Source organism: Sarcophilus harrisii, chromosome 3, assembly GCF_902635505.1.
Source record: "Sarcophilus harrisii chromosome 3, mSarHar1.11, whole genome shotgun sequence".
Taxonomy (NCBI): domain Eukaryota; kingdom Metazoa; phylum Chordata; class Mammalia; order Dasyuromorphia; family Dasyuridae; genus Sarcophilus; species Sarcophilus harrisii.
In genome coordinates, this window is record NC_045428.1 from 6,540,953 (window position 1) to 6,558,229 (window position 17,277).

Here is a 17,277-nt window from a genome sequence, read left to right on the forward strand (position 1 = left end):
TTAAAAAAAATTCTCTGTTACTGGAAATAAGTTGAATTTGCCTGAAAAGTTTCCCTGCATGCCTAAAGATCTCTTTCCTTAGAACTGGAGAGACTATGGACTAAATGATCGCTGCCAAGACTTGTGGCTGCCAGGGATGGGGTTAGTTAACGAGGGACTTTTCAGGTGTCCCTGCCATTTGTATAATCTCAGTACGTGAAGCCCCCAAATAAACCCCCTCAGACCCTGTGGGGTCTTACCAGGACATTAAAGCAACAAGGTAAAAATTTAAGATTTAAGTCTCAGCTGCTCAGTGGTTTATCATTTATCACTAAAGATGGAGAAGAGCCATCCAGAAAGGGTTTTTAGGAAGGAAAAATAAAAGAAGGAAAAAATAATTCATTAAGTGCAACGAAATTTCCTTTCCTTTAAATTATGAGCACAACATCTCCTCCCCCCACCCAAATATATGTACATATGTATAATATACTGTATATTTATATAGCATCTTGAATCAAAAACTCAATTACAACCAAGGATAGCATTTAGGTAAAAAAACGACTGTGCTAAGAGGGTCTAGGAAAAAAAAAATCCCAAGAACCAAAGAGCAACAATAACATAAGACTCCCTCTTCCTCCCACCCATGCCATCCTCCTTCCTCTGCTGGCCAGAGAACAGAGGCCTGGAACCCGGAACTAACGTGGACCCAAAGGCTGGGCAGGGGTGACTACCATGTTAAAGTGAGCAGTGGCTTTCTTCCTCTGGAGATGAGATCAGCTAAGGGAGAAGAGGCTGACTTAAGGGAGCGCTTGGAGATTCAGTATTGCATCAGGGGCGGGGAGGCTGGGAGGAGAGGTTGGGTCAAAGGAGAGCAGGCAGGGGGCCACTCCAGGCGTCAGTCACTCCCCCTCCTCCTTAATGCGCTGTTGCTTGTTGCGACGAGCATCCATGTCAAAGTTGAAATCATTCCAGTCTTCCCGGGGAGGGAAGGAGATGGTCTGGCGGAGGGTGAAGCGGACGGCGTCGATGACCCGCTCACCCCGCGTCTCACTGGAGCCCACGCTGACGGTGGAGGAGCCGCTGGGGGTCCGGAGCAGGTGGGGAGGCGAGGAGAAGTCATGGAGCTGTCGGTGGTCCAGGATCCCCTTCCAGATGGCATGTCGGAACTGCTCTGGGATCTTTAAACTTGCCAGATCCTACCAGGGAAAGGAGCAAGTTGGTAAGTTGAGGCATCATAGACCTAAAACTGTGTTGGACTTTGAAATCCATTCAGTGGAAATGCCTCATTTTACAAAGGCAGAAACCATAGCTCAGAAATAGCAAATGACTTGTCCCTGGTGACCTATCTCAGGAGAAGGTAAGGCAGGATTCGTACTCAGATCTTCTTGGCTCCGAATCCAGTACTCTAGTGACTAGGCCACCTTGCCTCTCGAGGGCAAAGATGCAGGAACTTAGGTTCCATCAAAGGGTGAGCGACTCCACAGCCTGGCATTCTGTGGGCAAGGCCAGCTGTTTCCTGAAAGCCTCTGCTGCCAGTGCCAAGGTAGAGAGTAGCAGGGTGCCAGTGTGGTGCTCAGACATTGCATCACGAGGCATGGAACTGCAACAAATCTACTTCAGAAACTTGCAGGGAAGACATGCGACTCTATTTCAAGATGCCCACATGTAACTTTTCAGTTTAATGGTTTTAGGGGAGCAATATCAACAAAAAGCCAATTCCCCCAAGACCTCTAGAATTCTGCTCAGTTAAGGATAGAACGATTGCCAAGAAAGCCTCCTGAATTCCATAGAAATCACATTTATCTCAGAGATAGGTTGCAAATCGTGTCCTTTCCCTATTTCCTGCCGTATCAAATCTTTTCTTGATGGTTGGCTCAATGGTGAATCATGGAATAATATACAAGGACCTTTGAGGTCATCTACTCTAACTTTTTCACTTGGGGAAACTGAGGCCCAGAGAGAGAAAGAGATTGAGTTGGCCAAGGGCCTCCAAGGAATAAATGACAGAGCTGGGATTTGAAACTAAGTCCCAGGACTTTCGCCCTGGGGTCTCTCCTCTCTAGTGTGGTTGTCCTGATGATCGTATACCAACTTGATCATTGACAGCTGATGATGCTATTCTAATGTTTTCTTGGACTTCTCTGACCACAGGCTCTAGAATTCTTCCACTAGTCACCCCTCTGGAAAATGGGGGGAAAATCTGGAATATATGTGAGACCTAAAGATGACCAAAGAACTTCAGATGATGTCAGATGGGAACTGAGGTTACTTGGTCAAAGGCCATCATGATAGACTATCCAGGGAAAAGGAACGAGACATAATCTGCTAGATTCAGAGGAAAGAAGCCTGCAGGAAAAATGGAGAGATGCTATAGGGAGGCAGTCTTTGTTTTAACAACAAACATCAACTAATCAACCCATTAGAGCTGGACAGAGATACCCAGGAGAGGGGAGTTTTTTCTGCCCAAACTTTCCATGGGAGGTCTCCAAGAATAGGAAACAGTAAGCCAGCTTGCTGTAGTTGTTAAATGAATGACTTGGCCATTTGTACCCTCTGTTCCTAGGAGCAGAGAATGTCCTTTGAATAATTGTTCCTTGAATAGTGATGGATAAAGCTTTGTATAGAATGTAGGGACACTCTAGGGCAGGGGTCCTCAAACTTTTTAAATAGGGGGCCAGTTCACTATCCCTCAGACTGTGGGAGGGCCAGACTCGAGTAAAAACAAACTTTGTTTTGTGGGCCTTTAAAGAAAGAAACTTCATAGCCCTGGGTGAGGGGGATAATCGTCCTTAGCTGCTGCATCTGGCCCACAGGGCCATAGTTTGAGGATCCCTGCTCTAGACTGTGTCCTCAAAGATTTATTAGGGCAGGTGGAGGAGAAGGCGGGAGAGAGACATAAGACCAATTCCCTCTCACTTTAAAGTGTGCGGATTACCAGGCACACATGAGCTCATTTTGCAGACAAGCCTCTGTGAAGCTCAGAAACATTACGATGAACATTTCCCAGGGTCATACATTTCAGGTTTGTCAGAGGCAGGATTCAGACCGAGATTATTTCAACACCATACTTTAATTGTGCTTCTCAAACTGCACTTCAAGGAACTAGACGATGGTTTCCTCCCTTTTTAGGTGAACTTTAAGCTGCTTTCTCCCTGAGTAGTAATAATACTTTTATAATAATATATAATATAAAATAATAATTTTAGAGGAGTTTACTAAACAATTCTGCCAAAGGTTTGTTGTCACCAGTCATTGTTTGCTTTTAAACTCAAAGGTATAATAGGAGTATTATACTCAGAGTCCTGAGTATAATAAGAAAGAGAATTTTTATTCCACTTTTCCTGGTCCTCACCCCCTCCCATCAGATATAAATCATATCTCTCGACAACCACAGGTGCCTAATTTTTAATAGGTCCAAATTGACTTAAAGAATTTTAAAAAGTGGAAGTGAATGGAGGGAGGTAGCAAATTAGACTCTTCTCACAACCCCTTTCCACTTCCCACACCCTTTGCCAACAGCCTCAGACTTTAGGCACTTCTGGAAAGGGAAAGATAACAATACAAAGAGTTTGGAGAGAGGTACAATCCAGTTCCAATTCTGACACCAATTAGCGGTCCGATTTAGCCTTTTTTATTGTTTAGTTATTTTCAATGCTGTCTAATCCTTCGATGACCCATTTTGGGGGTTTTCTTGGTGGATAGTGGAGCTGTTTGCCATTTCCTTTTCTAGCTCATTTTACAGATGAGGAAATTGAGGCAAATAGGTTGAGTGACTTGCTCAGGGTCATGTAGCTAATAAGAACAGAAGAATGAATTTGAACTCATCATCTTCTGACCCCAGAACTGGCACTCTATCCATTACACTACCTAGCTTCCCTAGTGCCTCATTTTCCTCGATTATAAAATGGAGACGATACCTGCCAGGATTGTTGTGAAGATCAAATGAGATATTTGTAAAGTGTTTGGCACATAGTAGGTGCTTATTAATGTTTATTCCTTTCTTCTTCCTCCCTCATCATAATCCAGATTTAGAGCTAGAAAATATCTTAGGAGTCATATAATCCAACCTGCTTATTTTATATTGGGGAGAATTTGTTTAAAATCACCTTATTCTTTGACACAAATTCAAGGCAGATAGAAATGCAGCTGGGACTTGCTGCCCAAGTTTGAACTTTCATTTTTTTTTAACCGTCATCTCCACTTCCTCTATCAGCGAGCAGCAGCCAAAGTTGACTTGGTTGGGGCCTCCAGACTTTCTTTGAGAAGAGGGAGCTTTTTGAAGGTCAAGTTTGGGGATAAGAAAGCCCGAGGTTGACTTTGTTTTTAAAGCAGTGTCGGAATAAGGACCTTCAGCTTTGCTATTCTTCAGGGCCTGGTGGGCAAGGAAACAAAGGCAGCGCCTTTGCGGAGAGCGTGAGACCTGGACAGCCAACCTCCCAGGAAGGACCCGGGCCCCAAAGCTGCAACCCGGCGAGGGACAAAGAAGCCAAGGAAGAGAAACCAGAGAGAGCAAAGCAGCTGCCCCCCACCCAGCATCCCTTCAGTGCTTTGTTTTGATTTGGAAAAGTCAAAGCCTTCTGTGAGGAGCCCAGCATGGCTGAATAGCCTCAAAGCAAGATCTGTATCATAGCAAGCAGCAGGGGGTGGGGAAATGGCTCTGACCCTGGGAACCCTTTCCTAATGTCCAGCTCTTCTGTGTGTGTGTGTCTGTCTCTCTCTCTCTCTGTGTCTCTCTGTCTCTCTCTATGTGTGTCTGTCTCTATCTCTCTGTTTCCAACTCTCTCTCCCTCTCTCCCCCTTTTCTCCCTCTCTCTCCCTGACCTCAATATTGGGGTGGAAACCTTCCTAGTGCTTGATGCTCCACGAGGAAGGTTCTGTTTCATTTTTTTGTGTCCTCATGTGCAAATGCACATAGAAGATGCTTAAATAAAGCTGATACACTGAATGCTTAGAAAAGGGCTACGGGTTCCTCTGGGAATGTATGTTCCATGAGGATGGGAGCATAGCTTTCTATTTTCCTATATACCCTTGTGCACTATAGGAACTTGGTGAAGGATTATGGGTCAAGGGGGATTGGCTGCTGGGCCACTAATGGGCACTGAAGGCCGTGAACCTTCCTACATCAAAGTGGAGTTGCCAGTTCGAGGCTTGCAGTCAAAGAACCTGGGTTCAAATCCTGCCTTTCCTGCTAGTCGGGCACTCACTGATCCTCAGTCTACTTTCCCGTAAAGGTGGAACAATAGCCCTACTCTACAGAGCTGTCATGAGGCTTGATTGAAACATTATGCAGTGGGGCAGCTTGGGGTGCAATGATAGAGCCCCAGCCCTGAAGTCAGGAGGACCTGAGTTCAAATCTGGTCTCAGACACTTAACACTTCCTGGCTGTGTGGCCCTTGGCAAGTCATTTGACCCCAATTGCCTCAGCAAAAAAAAATAAATAAATAAAAATACTCTGCAGAGTACTTCAGATGTCTGAAAGCTCGCTACTTGTGTGAGTCGGAATTACTCGTTATATTTCTGATTCAATGCACAAGCTCCATGAAAAAGTGGAGGCTCTGACCCCAGGACACGGTGATAAGTGTCGGAGGGCGGGACAGGAAAGAGAGCTGAGAGGGAAGTCTAAGTTACTTACATCCATGGAGTAATGCTCAATCTGATAGATGGTGGTCAGCCCCTGGGTCGTGAAATAGTCCAGACAGGATGAGCAGCCCAACCTCGCTAAAAAACTGCAGGGGGAGAGGGGGAGGAAGGAGGAAACAGAAAACGAGAGTTCACCCCGACTGCTCCAGCCAGCAAAGGGGACCCCGACCGTCTACCCTCTGGGGACTGCTCAGGGGGAGGGGGCAGAAGAGGCTGGGAGGTGGGAGCCGGTCACTGACTGTGGACGCCATTCGGGCCCAGGCCAATGGGCCCCGAGGCCGAGAGTGTGCCTGATCTTCCGTGGAGGGAGCCTTCTGGGAGAACCGCTCCCCTGCAGAGGCGGGTTTGCCAGCAGGAGAGACCCCGCGGCAGCCTCCGGTAGCGCTTCCGTTCTGTCCCTCTCCCTAAGGGATGGAGAGGTAGCGCCTGGCAATGGAGAGAGCGAGCGGCTGGCCTCAGAACTGTGAAGACCCGTCTCCGACCCATTCTGGCTGCGTGACGTTCAGTCAGCTACCTGGCCTCTCATGCTCTAGGCACCCTTCCTGATGGAGGGCATTCTCTGCTCTGGGAGTTCCTTATCTAAATGAGGTCACTCTCTTCTCCCGGCCTCATTCCCATTCCCAACGGCCTTAGCGCTGTGAGTAGTGAAGGTGGAGGGAAAGGAAAGGGAGCAAGGCAGCAGGGAAATAAATGCTCTTTCAGGAAGCCCATTCCCAGCTGTAGACTGGCCATGTGGACGTGGGGAGGGGGCAGTGGAAGGGGGAAGAGGACGCGGGGGAAAGGGCTGGAGAAGCCACGGCTACAGATCCGGTCCATCCATTCATCCCCAATGCTTGCTGAGTGAAGGAATGGAAATGGCCCCGTGGATCTGTGGGGAGAGTCCATGGGAAGCTGCCCCTCCTCCCTTCCCAGGCTTCTCAGCTGGCGGGCCCTCCCCTAGCAGAAGCATCCCTTCACGGAGACGTCCTGTCTACCTCTTGTCTGTGCAGAGTGGTCTGAGGGCGTCTCCGCCAGTCTTTGTTTCCCCCACAATGCCCGACCCACGGAAAGCATGTCAGAAGCAACTGACCAGCCCCTGTCTCAGCCTTTTAAAACAGGGCTGGGAGGGTTTCCTCTAATGGATCTCTCCCAGATGGCAGGAGGCAGACTCAGGGAGGAGGATGCCAGGGCTGCCCCACACTGCTGGCACAGTGACCACAGTAGATGCTTAATAAACGCTTCTCGATTGGCCACCCAGCACAGCTGCCTCATTAGCTCTGAGTCCATGGATCCGATCCTTTGTGTCAGCCCTCCGTGGTCCCCCAGGGGAGTCCGGGTACTCACCTGACAATGCTACAGTCGGTGGGGTACGGAGGCGGCGGCGTGCAGTGGGAGGTGGATGGCATGGAAAGGGTGGGGGGCAGAGCCTGCGTGGGGCTGAGTCCGTTCATATCTCCAGCCATCGGCATGTGAGTGCCCATCATTGGAACTGGTCAAGAAAAAAGAGGAAGATGCAAAGAAAGATTTATTGGGTCTGGTTCTAGACATCCTTCCCTTTCTTCCTTATTGACAGGTGAGGAAACTGAGACCTGAGGAAGGAAATAAGTTAGGCTCATAGCTCTGGGAGGAACTTCCTCCTCATAAGGGAGGGGAAGGGGATGCACATTCATAGAGCACCTACTGTGTGCCAGGGAAGCACTTTTCACAAATATTATCCGATCACACTCGGCACATATCATCTGAATTATTCACCACATAAGCCATCTAGGCCATCCCTTTCATTGTAGAGGAAACTGAGTCTCAGAATCCCACTAGGTCGTTGCCTAGTACAATAAGCATAGGAGGGGGAATTGGAACCCAGGTCCTCCAATTGTGTTCCTCCCCCCACTGCCTCACAATCTCAGGCCCCACTCTGGTGAAAGGCCCTTGGGAACCCAACAGCATCTTTGGCTCGGTCTTGGGGTAGGCGAAAGGCTGCTGGAACTTTTCCTGTCAGACAATGGAATCAGACAGGAGGAAAGTGAGCCTCCCCATAAGAGCAGAGAGTTTAAACCACAGATTTAGGGGCACATGGAACCTGAGAGGTCTTCCCCCCCCAACACTCTCATTTCCAAGAAGAGCAAACTGAGACCCAGAAGAGTTGTATCTGAGACAGGACTTGAAGCCGGGTTTTCCCCTCTCCAAATCATCTGCTCTCTCCCCTGCTCCATGCTGCCTAGAACGCTGGAGCTGGAGAGCCTGGAGCTCAAATGCCCCCATTTTTCAGGAAGGAAACGAAGGGATGGGGCTGCTTAGGAGATGGCGGGTTTGGAAGTTGGAATCAGAGATCCTGAGTGTGAATCCTCCCTCCACTTTTTGTATCTGCAGGAACCCGGGCAAATCCCAGCCTCGGGACTTTCTACAAAATGAAGGGCCTGGACCAGAACTCAGCCTCCTTCAGGCCACAGTAGATCATCCTGTCTCTTCTTTTCCTGGGATGGGGTGGATCCCATGAGATCCCTGTGTGCCCAGTGCCAGATGCCCATCAAAGGGCTTAGGGTGGCAGTGATCTATGGCACCTGCTCTCTCCTGTGGGAGCTCATACTTTCCTCCAATATTTCTCCCGCTCCAGCAGAGCATCCTGGGTAAGCTAGTGCAGGATGGACCCCCTTAATCCCTCAGCACATATATCTAGGGCCCACTTTCCTTCTGTCCATCTGTGAGGTGAGGACTGAAGGAAGCTGAGCTTGTGACGATACTGAGTGTTCAACAAAGCAGGGAACTCAGAGAGAAGTTAGCCCAAGTCGGAGAAGTGGCTTTTCATGACAGCTTGACTTAGGTCCCAGGTGCCCTGGCTCCCAGCCCTCTTGCTGTATGAAGCTACCTCCAGATATTCTTTTATTCTTCCTCCAGTTCATTCCAACATGGCTAAATTTCTTTCCCCCAGTCCTCTCCTATCCCAAAGGCGCTGCCCTGAAGGTGAGGCTTTGTCCTTTGGGATCGGGGCAAGGGAAAAGCCCATCCATCTAACAATGATGGTGCCTTTTCTGGTTCCAAGGGACTAAGCTGCCTAAACTATGGAAAGTTCCCTTATATCTAGAGCCTTGGACTGGGTTTGCTCTGAGGGATTTAGGACAAAACACAGAAAAGCAACAAAAGGATGAGGATGAAGATGGGTCCTGAGGACAGAGTGGTGCAAGTGGACTCCAGACTACCTGGGCTCTCTCATACTTGGTAGTACGATGAGCCTAAGTGAGTCATTTGTCCTCTGTGCCTCAGTTTCCTCACCTATAAAATAAGATTGGCCTAGATTGCTTTTAAGCTCACTTCCTTGTCTAACTCTATGACCATAAGACCCAAAGAATTACAATGGATGCCATCAATGATGATGGAAGGAATGCCCACGGATGAGTCCTTCCGAGAGGATGCATCCAGCTCTCTCGGTCCTGGATTTTTGTCCCTCACCCATATCACCTCCCAGAATCCTTCTGCAGACAACAGCCCAGTGGGTTCCGAATGATGGCAAAAAAAAGACTTACTGTTGGCTCCCATGCCATCGGGAATGGCTGTTGGAGTGAGAGCATTGCGCTGCTGAGGGTTAATGAGCTGGCTGACAGAAGGGAGTTTGTTGATGCTGTTCATCTTGCTCAAAGGTGGGGAGCTGGTGCCATAGGAGTTTTGTGATTGCATCGAGGTCCTGGAATAGAAATGCTTGCATGAAGGGAGGCAAGAGTGAAAACCCAAAGCGGGGGGGGAGAGAAAAACTGAACTAGGTCCTGCCCTATCCTGAGGAGCTGGTAGGACAGGGTTTGGGCCTGAGTGTCACTCTGGGCTTGAAGTGAGAGAATACAAACCAGCCGTATCCCATCTGGAAGTGTACTCCTGATAAGGACATTGGGGGCTACTAGACCAAAGCCAGGGGAGTATCCCAATGGCATTTTCCTGGTTTCCTGTTGGCATCTCTGACAGACTCAGAATGTGGCGTCCATCTATTCTCAGTTTTCCCCAAATCCTTCCCATCAGTTGTTTTCTCTTTTACCCTCCTCTCTTTTATTGCCTCTAAAATTAACCAAAACCCAAAATGTGATGGAAGCAATGGGGGCACATATAATTAGGATTGACCCAAAGGTCTGAGTGCTGTCCCCCAGCCTGAGCCTTCCATCTGGAGCTTCTTGTACAGTCTGCAGCAATGGCTGGAGAAGCTTTCCCTTTGGGCACATGGCGACACTTTCTGTTGCCTTGAGAAGATCCTAACTGGAAACCCAACTTTCTCGGATGTTGTAATCTAGGACCTTACAAAATCATTCTCTTCAAGAGAATGACTTCCAGGGAGGGAGATAGAGGAAAATCTGCTCATGGGCCAGTGTTTCTTCCTCTCAGAAATCAGTCCCTTTCTTCTCTCCATAACAAACTCCATGATTTTGGGTATTTCTCTACTTGATTGGAACCTCAAATCCAAGGAGAAGGACCTATCTCAGAAAAGAAATGTTTTCCTTGTGAAGTGAGAAAAATATCAGAAGCTCCTATTTTGATGAAACTGAAGGTTTACAAAACACACTCTATGGATTAATTCAGACCCACACAGCTGGGACTTCTGACTTTCAATCCAACATTGTTCCATCCCGCCTCGATTTCCCATAGAAGACTTTTCTTCCTAAAATATTACACTATTAGATTTCAATCCTACCCTGCAATTTAATCAGAGGTTAGATGGTCAAGGATCTCTCCATTTTCTTCTTCCCCTTCCTAGCCCTCTGGTTTTGTTCGACTTGAAGGCAGGAAGAACACAGCCCAAATCCTACTTTGGATGCTTTTGAATAATGTAACTAGTCAGTTCTTATTATTTGCACATATAAATATAGATATGGTATTAGCATATACATACATTAGCACCACCCCTAGGCTTAGAGGCTGAAGGTAAAAGTGAGTCCATTTTAAGAGGTCAAGTTATGACAAACAAGAGTTTTAATACCTCCCCACCTACCCTACTTATTGCCAGCATCGGCTCTGCCTTTAACTATTGGTGATCAATGCTGTGCATTGGATCTCTATAAGAGAAGGGACCTCAGAATCTCCTTAGTTAGCTTCTCATTCTTCAGGTAGGGAAGGAAAAAAGTGGCAGTTACAGGGATCGGCAGTCAGGATTTGAACCCAGTGCCATTTCCATAATACCATACATTGCATAGGTTGATCAACACTGGTAAGAGATAACGAGTGTTTTTTTGGATTTTGTTGTTCTTTACCTGTATTAGATAATAATACGGTTTCCACTAGGACCTGATAAAGATATAAGTCTCGAGTAGTTTTTAACTTTTTAAAAATGGATCTCTTGGTAAAATCCTCAGATTTGCTGCTGTTCAGTTTTTCAGTCGGGTCTAACTCTCCATGATGCCATGGACTTATCCAAGGTATGAGTAGTTTATTCATAACTGAAGGAAATGCCAACTTACAGTTGGAGGTTAGTGGACAATAATGGTCCTTTCCCCTCTCCCGAGTTCATAGACCTTGAAATCTTTTCCCATCTCCATGAAGGCGTACATGTGTACAGCTAAATGGGAGCTCCTTGGGTCTGAAAAGCAAACTGGCTTTTTGGCTCAGAGGACGGTCTTGAAGATCTGGATTTGACTCAGAGGCCCAGTCACCAGTGAGCTGATGTTCTAGGTAATTTTCTCTTTGTCATCTGAAAAACTAATCATTAACAGATTCTGGGAATATCCTGCTAATATCACATCCCCTCCTGCCTTTGAGTGGAGGGGGGGTAAATTAATAAGAATCAAAGGACACCTTGTCTAGGATTCCAATAGCTCAGGAAAAAATTACCTTAGACCAAAGGAAAATAGACCCCAATATCTGGAACTCTAGTCTAATTTCCATGGAAATTACTGTTTCTCTCTCTCTCAGAGCCTACAGGCTCTGAGCTCCCCATCACTGCAGGGACTACACGAACAATGCGGGGCAGACGCCTGACTTGAGACCTGGGGAGTCAATTACCTCAAATACTCAATGATTCTTCTGAACACTGACGTACCTGAGGGAGGGCAGAGGGCAGGAGATGCTGGCCATGCCCCAGGGCAGAAGGAACAGGAAAAATGACCAGAGATGGCACATAAACTCCTACACACCAGAAAACCCCAGGGAACCCAGGAAGGAGACTGGGTGGGAGGCAGTGAAGAGGGATTGAGGAAAAGGCTTTGAAGCCATCAAATATTTTTTAAAAATCAGCAGGAAGAGTCTCAAGAGGTGAGGCAAGCTGGGAATCCTGAATATGTCCACCTTAAAATAGAAAAATAGAAGGTTTCAAAGTGGGGTAAAAATAAGGAGGGAAAGGGGAGAAACAGAAACAGTGAGACTCGTACAGAGGTGGAGGTAAAGAGAGAAAGAGACAAAGACACAGAGAGACAAAGAAAGGAGAGGGGAGAAGGAAATGAGAAAGAGAGAGGAGGGAGGAAGGGGAGAGAGAAACAGTGAGACACACAGAGGTGGAGGTAAGGAGAGAAAGAGAGAATGAGACAAAGAAAGGAGAGGGGAGAAGGGAAGGAGAAGGAAAGGAGAGGGAAGGAGGAAGGAGGAAGGGGAGAGAGAAACAATGAGACACACACAAAGGTGGAGATAAGGAGAGAAAGAGACAAATATACAGAGGGAAAAAGAAAGGAGAGAGGAGAAGGAAAGGAAAGAGAGGGAAGAGGGAAAGGAAAGAAACAGAAACAGTGAAACACACACAGAGGTGGAGGTAAAGAGAGAAAGAGAGAATGAGACAAATATACAAAGAAAGACAAAGAAAGTAGAGGGGAGAAGGAAAGAAGACAGAGAGAGGGAGCAAGAAAGAAAGAAGAGGAAAGGAGAGAGAAAGAGAGGGAAGAATGGAGTAAGGAAGGAGAAAAGAGAAGGGGGTAAAGAGGGAGGGAAGAAGATAATAAAAAAGGAAAGAAGGAATTTTTTAACAGAGGAGGAGGAAAAGAAGGAAGGGGAGAAGGAAATCAGAGAGAAAAGAAGAGGAAAAAGGATAAAAAGAGAAAGTAGAACAGAAAAAGGAAAGGAAGAAGGATAGCAGTGAGAGAAGAAAGAAAGGAACTGTGGGAATGGAGAGAAGGAAAGAAGGAAGAAAAAGAAAGAAATGTGAAGGGATTGAAGAAGGAAGGGAAGGGAAAAAAGAGGGAATGGAAGGAAAAAAGGGAAATGAAGGATAGAAGAAAGTATGGAATACTAGAATTAGGGAGAGGAAGAAAAAGGGGGAAAGGAAAAAGAATATAAAGTGAGCTTTCTCTGGGTATGTTTCATGAGATTTCAGAAACTTCAGAGGGCCCCCAAATGAAACACACACACACACTCACACTCACTCACTCTTGTACCTTTGCTACCATTTGGTTTGACTGATGCTTGAAAGTCTATAACCAGAGAGGGGTTACTTGGGCATATGACCTCTTGATTGCTGCAAAAATTAGTTGCAATTGTCCCAGGCAGGTAACTCTTCAAACCTTATGAGCCATTGACACTTGAGTATAGTTGAGTTTATGTGATCCTTTGCTGAGAGCAATATTACTAAGTGGGAAGTTGGTAAGAATTTGCCAATACTTCTGAGGAGGCAAGGAAGGGAGAGCCACTGAGGGCTGGGCATCTGGGTTATGGGGGAAGGGACAGGGAAGGAAGAAAAAAAAAACCAACTGATTTCATAAAAGATGCTCCTCAAATACTTCAGAGTTTTGTCCAAGGTGGTCTTGTCTTGCCTTGGCCCTCTTGTCACCCTGGATCTCTGTGCTATCCCAATAGGGGTTTTCTTTCTAGAACTTAGTTTCCAGATATTTCCATTTGTCTTTAATAAACCCATTTTGTTCTTCCCAGATCTTCAACAGAAGGATGACTAAGATTAAGGGTGAAAGGACAAAACAGAGGCCGCCAGAAGGATTTGGGAGGGATGATGAAGTGACTACAAAAAGAACAGAATAAAATGAGGAGCCCCTGGGTTCCCTCTGGTCCCGTGCTCTCTGGGGGTACACTCTGTCCCTCTCATACTCTCACTTCTCAGCAGCTAGGTCCAACCTCCCCTTCCCCCGCACCCCCCACCCCCACCAAGCTTGGGAGGAAGTCAACCCATTCAGAAAATGCAGATCGGTGCAATGAGCGTTTGTGATCACAGGAGCTTTGGTATCCATCTTTGGCTAAAGATCCATCACCAGTTAACCCTCACAGTAACAAAGACCAACTAGATCAATGAATGGAAAATTTCATTTCTATGTCTAGTTTAAAGGATGAGTCCTTGGGACTCTAAGACAACAGTGGAGATAGTCAGACATTTTGAATAAGCTAAGTCCCAAGATATGGAGGAAAATTCAAAAGAAAGAAAAAGTAAAATTATATGAGAAAGTGTAAAAATGCATCTTTTGTTAAGGAATATTCAAGTAAGCACAAGGGGTTTTGTTTGTTTATTTTGCTTCTGTTTTTATTTTATTCCTAGATGCTGAGGACTTTACTCAAGACTGAGTGCTTTACTTAAACAAAATCATCTTAAGATCAGGAGAGAATAAGAGAACATTGGGGGCCCTTGATGAGTGTTAAGTTCTGTGGCCGCCATGAGCCCCATTCTCGGGAACTAGAAAAATTGGTAGATGTGATTGTGGAACTACTGACCATTATCTTTGGGGAGGAAATGAAAGTAAAACTGAGATAAGTAAAAGGAGAATCACAGGAAGAAAAACGTGTCTCCTGGGAGCCGGCCTCTACTAGTCAATTTTTGGTAGACATAAAATCTAATATCGAGAGGATAGTTCAGTGTTGAAAAGCAGCAAGAGAGGATGGTGGGTAGAGTGCGGGACTTTGACTTAAAAAGCCCTGAGTTCTGGGGGTTTTTCTCGGGGGAATCATTGGGCTCAGTTCCAAAATGAGGGACTGGTCTCTACCCAACTCCGACCCCTCGACTCTCATTGACACAGATTCTCAGAGCATGAAAGAGTCAACACACACCCTTAAGAAAGAGAGACAGCAAAGAAATCCTCCAGATAAACCAAGATGCAAAAGTTTATTGAAAATGAACAACACACATCGGATAGTAACAGCCTCACAGGACAGCTCTGCATTTGACACAAAGCAACTGGTTGGGGACTGCAAAGAAACGGAGACTTTGTTTGATGTCTCCAGGGGTTTACTGGTTTAAAACAGCTTTAAAATTTCTGAGAAACATTGAGATTCTTTAAACACTTGTTCAGTTAAAGTTTAAAAAAAAATGCTAGTCTTTCCACCTCCTCAAAATAGGATTTATTCCTACAGAGGGATCATTTTTTTTAATTGTCCACACACGAACTTTCTTGGTAAGATATCATTGCTAAAATCTCCAGAACGGGTCTGGCTTTAGGGAAGGACCGGGAGGCTCTAGTCCTAATTTAAATGACCCTTCTTTATTTCAGAATAGGGCCTTTAGACCCTCCGTTAGAGAAACTACCTGGGACAGTCATCAGGCAAGTCACCGTAAGGTTATGGGAACAGCCAGCCCTCCTTCGGAACAAAGCCTCAGGCTACACTTGCCCATCTTGGGCCTTCAAAAACATAAGGAAATTCTGTCAAAACCCAGATGGAAGAAGACTGTCAGCTAAAGAAAAGTCCGAGCCCTGATGAATGCCTCCCGAGCCCCGGTACGGAGGGAGGCCAGCAAGATTAATCTTTTCTCAGGGAGGGGTGGGACACAGCATGGAAGCGGTTTTCGGTCATCATCACCTGTCTCTGCCCAGCAGGGCAGTACTCTAACGTCCTAGTGGGCTCCTACCACCGTGGTATTCCACAGCCAGCATTTGACAGGCCAGATTGAGCCACTCAGGAACCGGCTGGATGGTTAGACATAGAACAGTGAGAACGTCTGGAAAATGTGGGGTTTTTCCCTCTTTCCAAAAGGCTTTTTAAAGATTGAGACCAGCTCAAAAGCACCCAAGTATATGTCACAAATAGAACAGAGAGTAACAGGAAGGGGTTCCAGCAAACACTGTGCATTGTGGTGCCTGACCAAGCCTGGCAGCTCTCCAGCTCAGAGATTGGTCAGTCAGTCAGGGAACACTGCTGGGTGCTGGGATCTGCAGCCAGTGTCTCTGGGGGTAGAAGTCTGAGTCCCTTGGGGAGCTCACTTTCACTAACGGGCTCTGGTCTCAGAACCAAAGTGTTCTCCGCTCCCGCTTCCCAGGGCCGAATGAACAACACGGACACACGCCACCCACCCCCAGACTCCAAAGGGCAGAAGCGGTGGTGCTTTATGGGTAGACAGACGGGTTGGGGGGGTTGGAATGTTTAAAGAAGACGTCGGATTGTTTCGGAGCATCTCTGCAGGGCTCCAAGAGTTCATTCCTGAAGCAGGCAGAAAGGAGACTGTGGAGAGGAATCAGAAAACAAAGAGAAGATGAGGGCTGACGATTGGGAAAATCGGATTCCGACAAAAACCGAAAGCCACACGCCTCCTACCTTCGTGACCGTGGCATGGGAAGGCTAGTGAAGAAATCTCCCGAACCCTCCCCTGCAGGGGACTGGGAGAAGGTGTTGGCAAGTACAGGGAGAGCGGCAAAGGAGGAAGATTAAATAACACAGAAAATGTCATCAGCCCCAATTATTCCACCTTCTCCAGGAGAGATAATTGAGAAAGCCTGGACAAGAGCCTTGCGCTGAAGTCTATGAAGAAATCAGGATCTTATCTCTCTTTGTGGGCTATGTCATCACACCATTCTTAGCTCTGCTTAATGAGCAGTCTGTTCCCAGAAGAAGGTGGAGAAATATTCCTCAGAAAGGGCTTAATCCCTCTAGTCACTTTGTTGGCTGACCCTACCCTGGATCACCCCAACACAAGCAACTTCGGCCTAACGAAGGCGTAAGTTTAGCGTCCCAAGTGTGCGAAAGTACCTTCGGCAGGTGTTTGCCAACAACGGGGCCTTTTCAGGTCTCACCTGGTCACCCTTTGTCTTTCATAAAGACTCCAAGCAAGGCTCGGGAGTGCTCTGGGTGAGCTCAGGTGAAGACTGGCTTAATTCATTTATTATAATTAGCTAATTTATTCATTCTGAGCAAGACGCTCAAAAGACAATCCAATGGTGGGGCCTAGAAGGGAGCTTTCTGTGGCCAGAAAGTGGAGGAGATTTTTCCTGACTATTGAGAGATTCAAAGACAAAATTCTCCAGGATTGCTGTTAGATTAAATAAATCATGTCCCGGATCTTTAAAAAACAGACAGACAGACAACCAAAAAGGCCCAATGCCATTCGTTTCTCAAAAGGCCGGGATCGAATTTAGCACTGTTTATTATTGGATCAAGACAATGAGCAGAGGAAATGCAGTGAGTTTTGTTCAGACTCATTAGTATCATACTGGAAAGGGTTTCTGGATAATCTTTTGACCATTCAGAGTGTGATTTTTGCCTATTGCTGGAGAGGTGATTTTCTGAAGATAGGACCTTTGTCATGAGAGCCCACCATCATAAGATGGAGCTTCGTTTTTTAGGAGGGCTGAGAGGTCTTCTTCATTAAAGAATGGTTCAGAGGAAGAAGCTTCGGAGTAGAGTGAGAGGTCAGGGTGTATAGCCCATGTCAGACTCTTATTAGCTAGGTGACTTTGGCAACTGTGTTTGACCTCTTTGGGTCGATGTAACTTTAATTTTGAGAGAATTCAACTACATCCACTCTACTGTGGGATCCATGATCCTAGGACCTCTGCTTCCTTCAGGTTTAAATTTTTGACC

General features: G+C 46.5%; 1 protein-coding gene across 3 annotated transcripts in view; it reads right to left on the reverse strand.

Moving 5' to 3' along the window:
• Positions 1-417: 417 nt before the first annotated feature.
• TP63 (tumor protein p63) overlaps positions 418-17,277 on the reverse strand; it is a 155,930-nt gene continuing 139,070 nt past the window's right edge. For all 3 annotated transcript variants that reach the window (XM_031957432.1, XM_031957431.1, XM_031957433.1), the window contains 4 exons: positions 9,117-9,274; positions 6,943-7,087; positions 5,612-5,705; positions 418-1,175 (listed from right to left, as the gene is read on the reverse strand). In XM_031957432.1, coding sequence (XP_031813292.1) covers positions 879-1,175; positions 5,612-5,705; positions 6,943-7,087; positions 9,117-9,274 — 694 coding nt within the window. In that variant the 3' untranslated portion in view covers positions 418-878. The remainder of the gene's footprint in view (positions 1,176-5,611; positions 5,706-6,942; positions 7,088-9,116; positions 9,275-17,277) is intronic.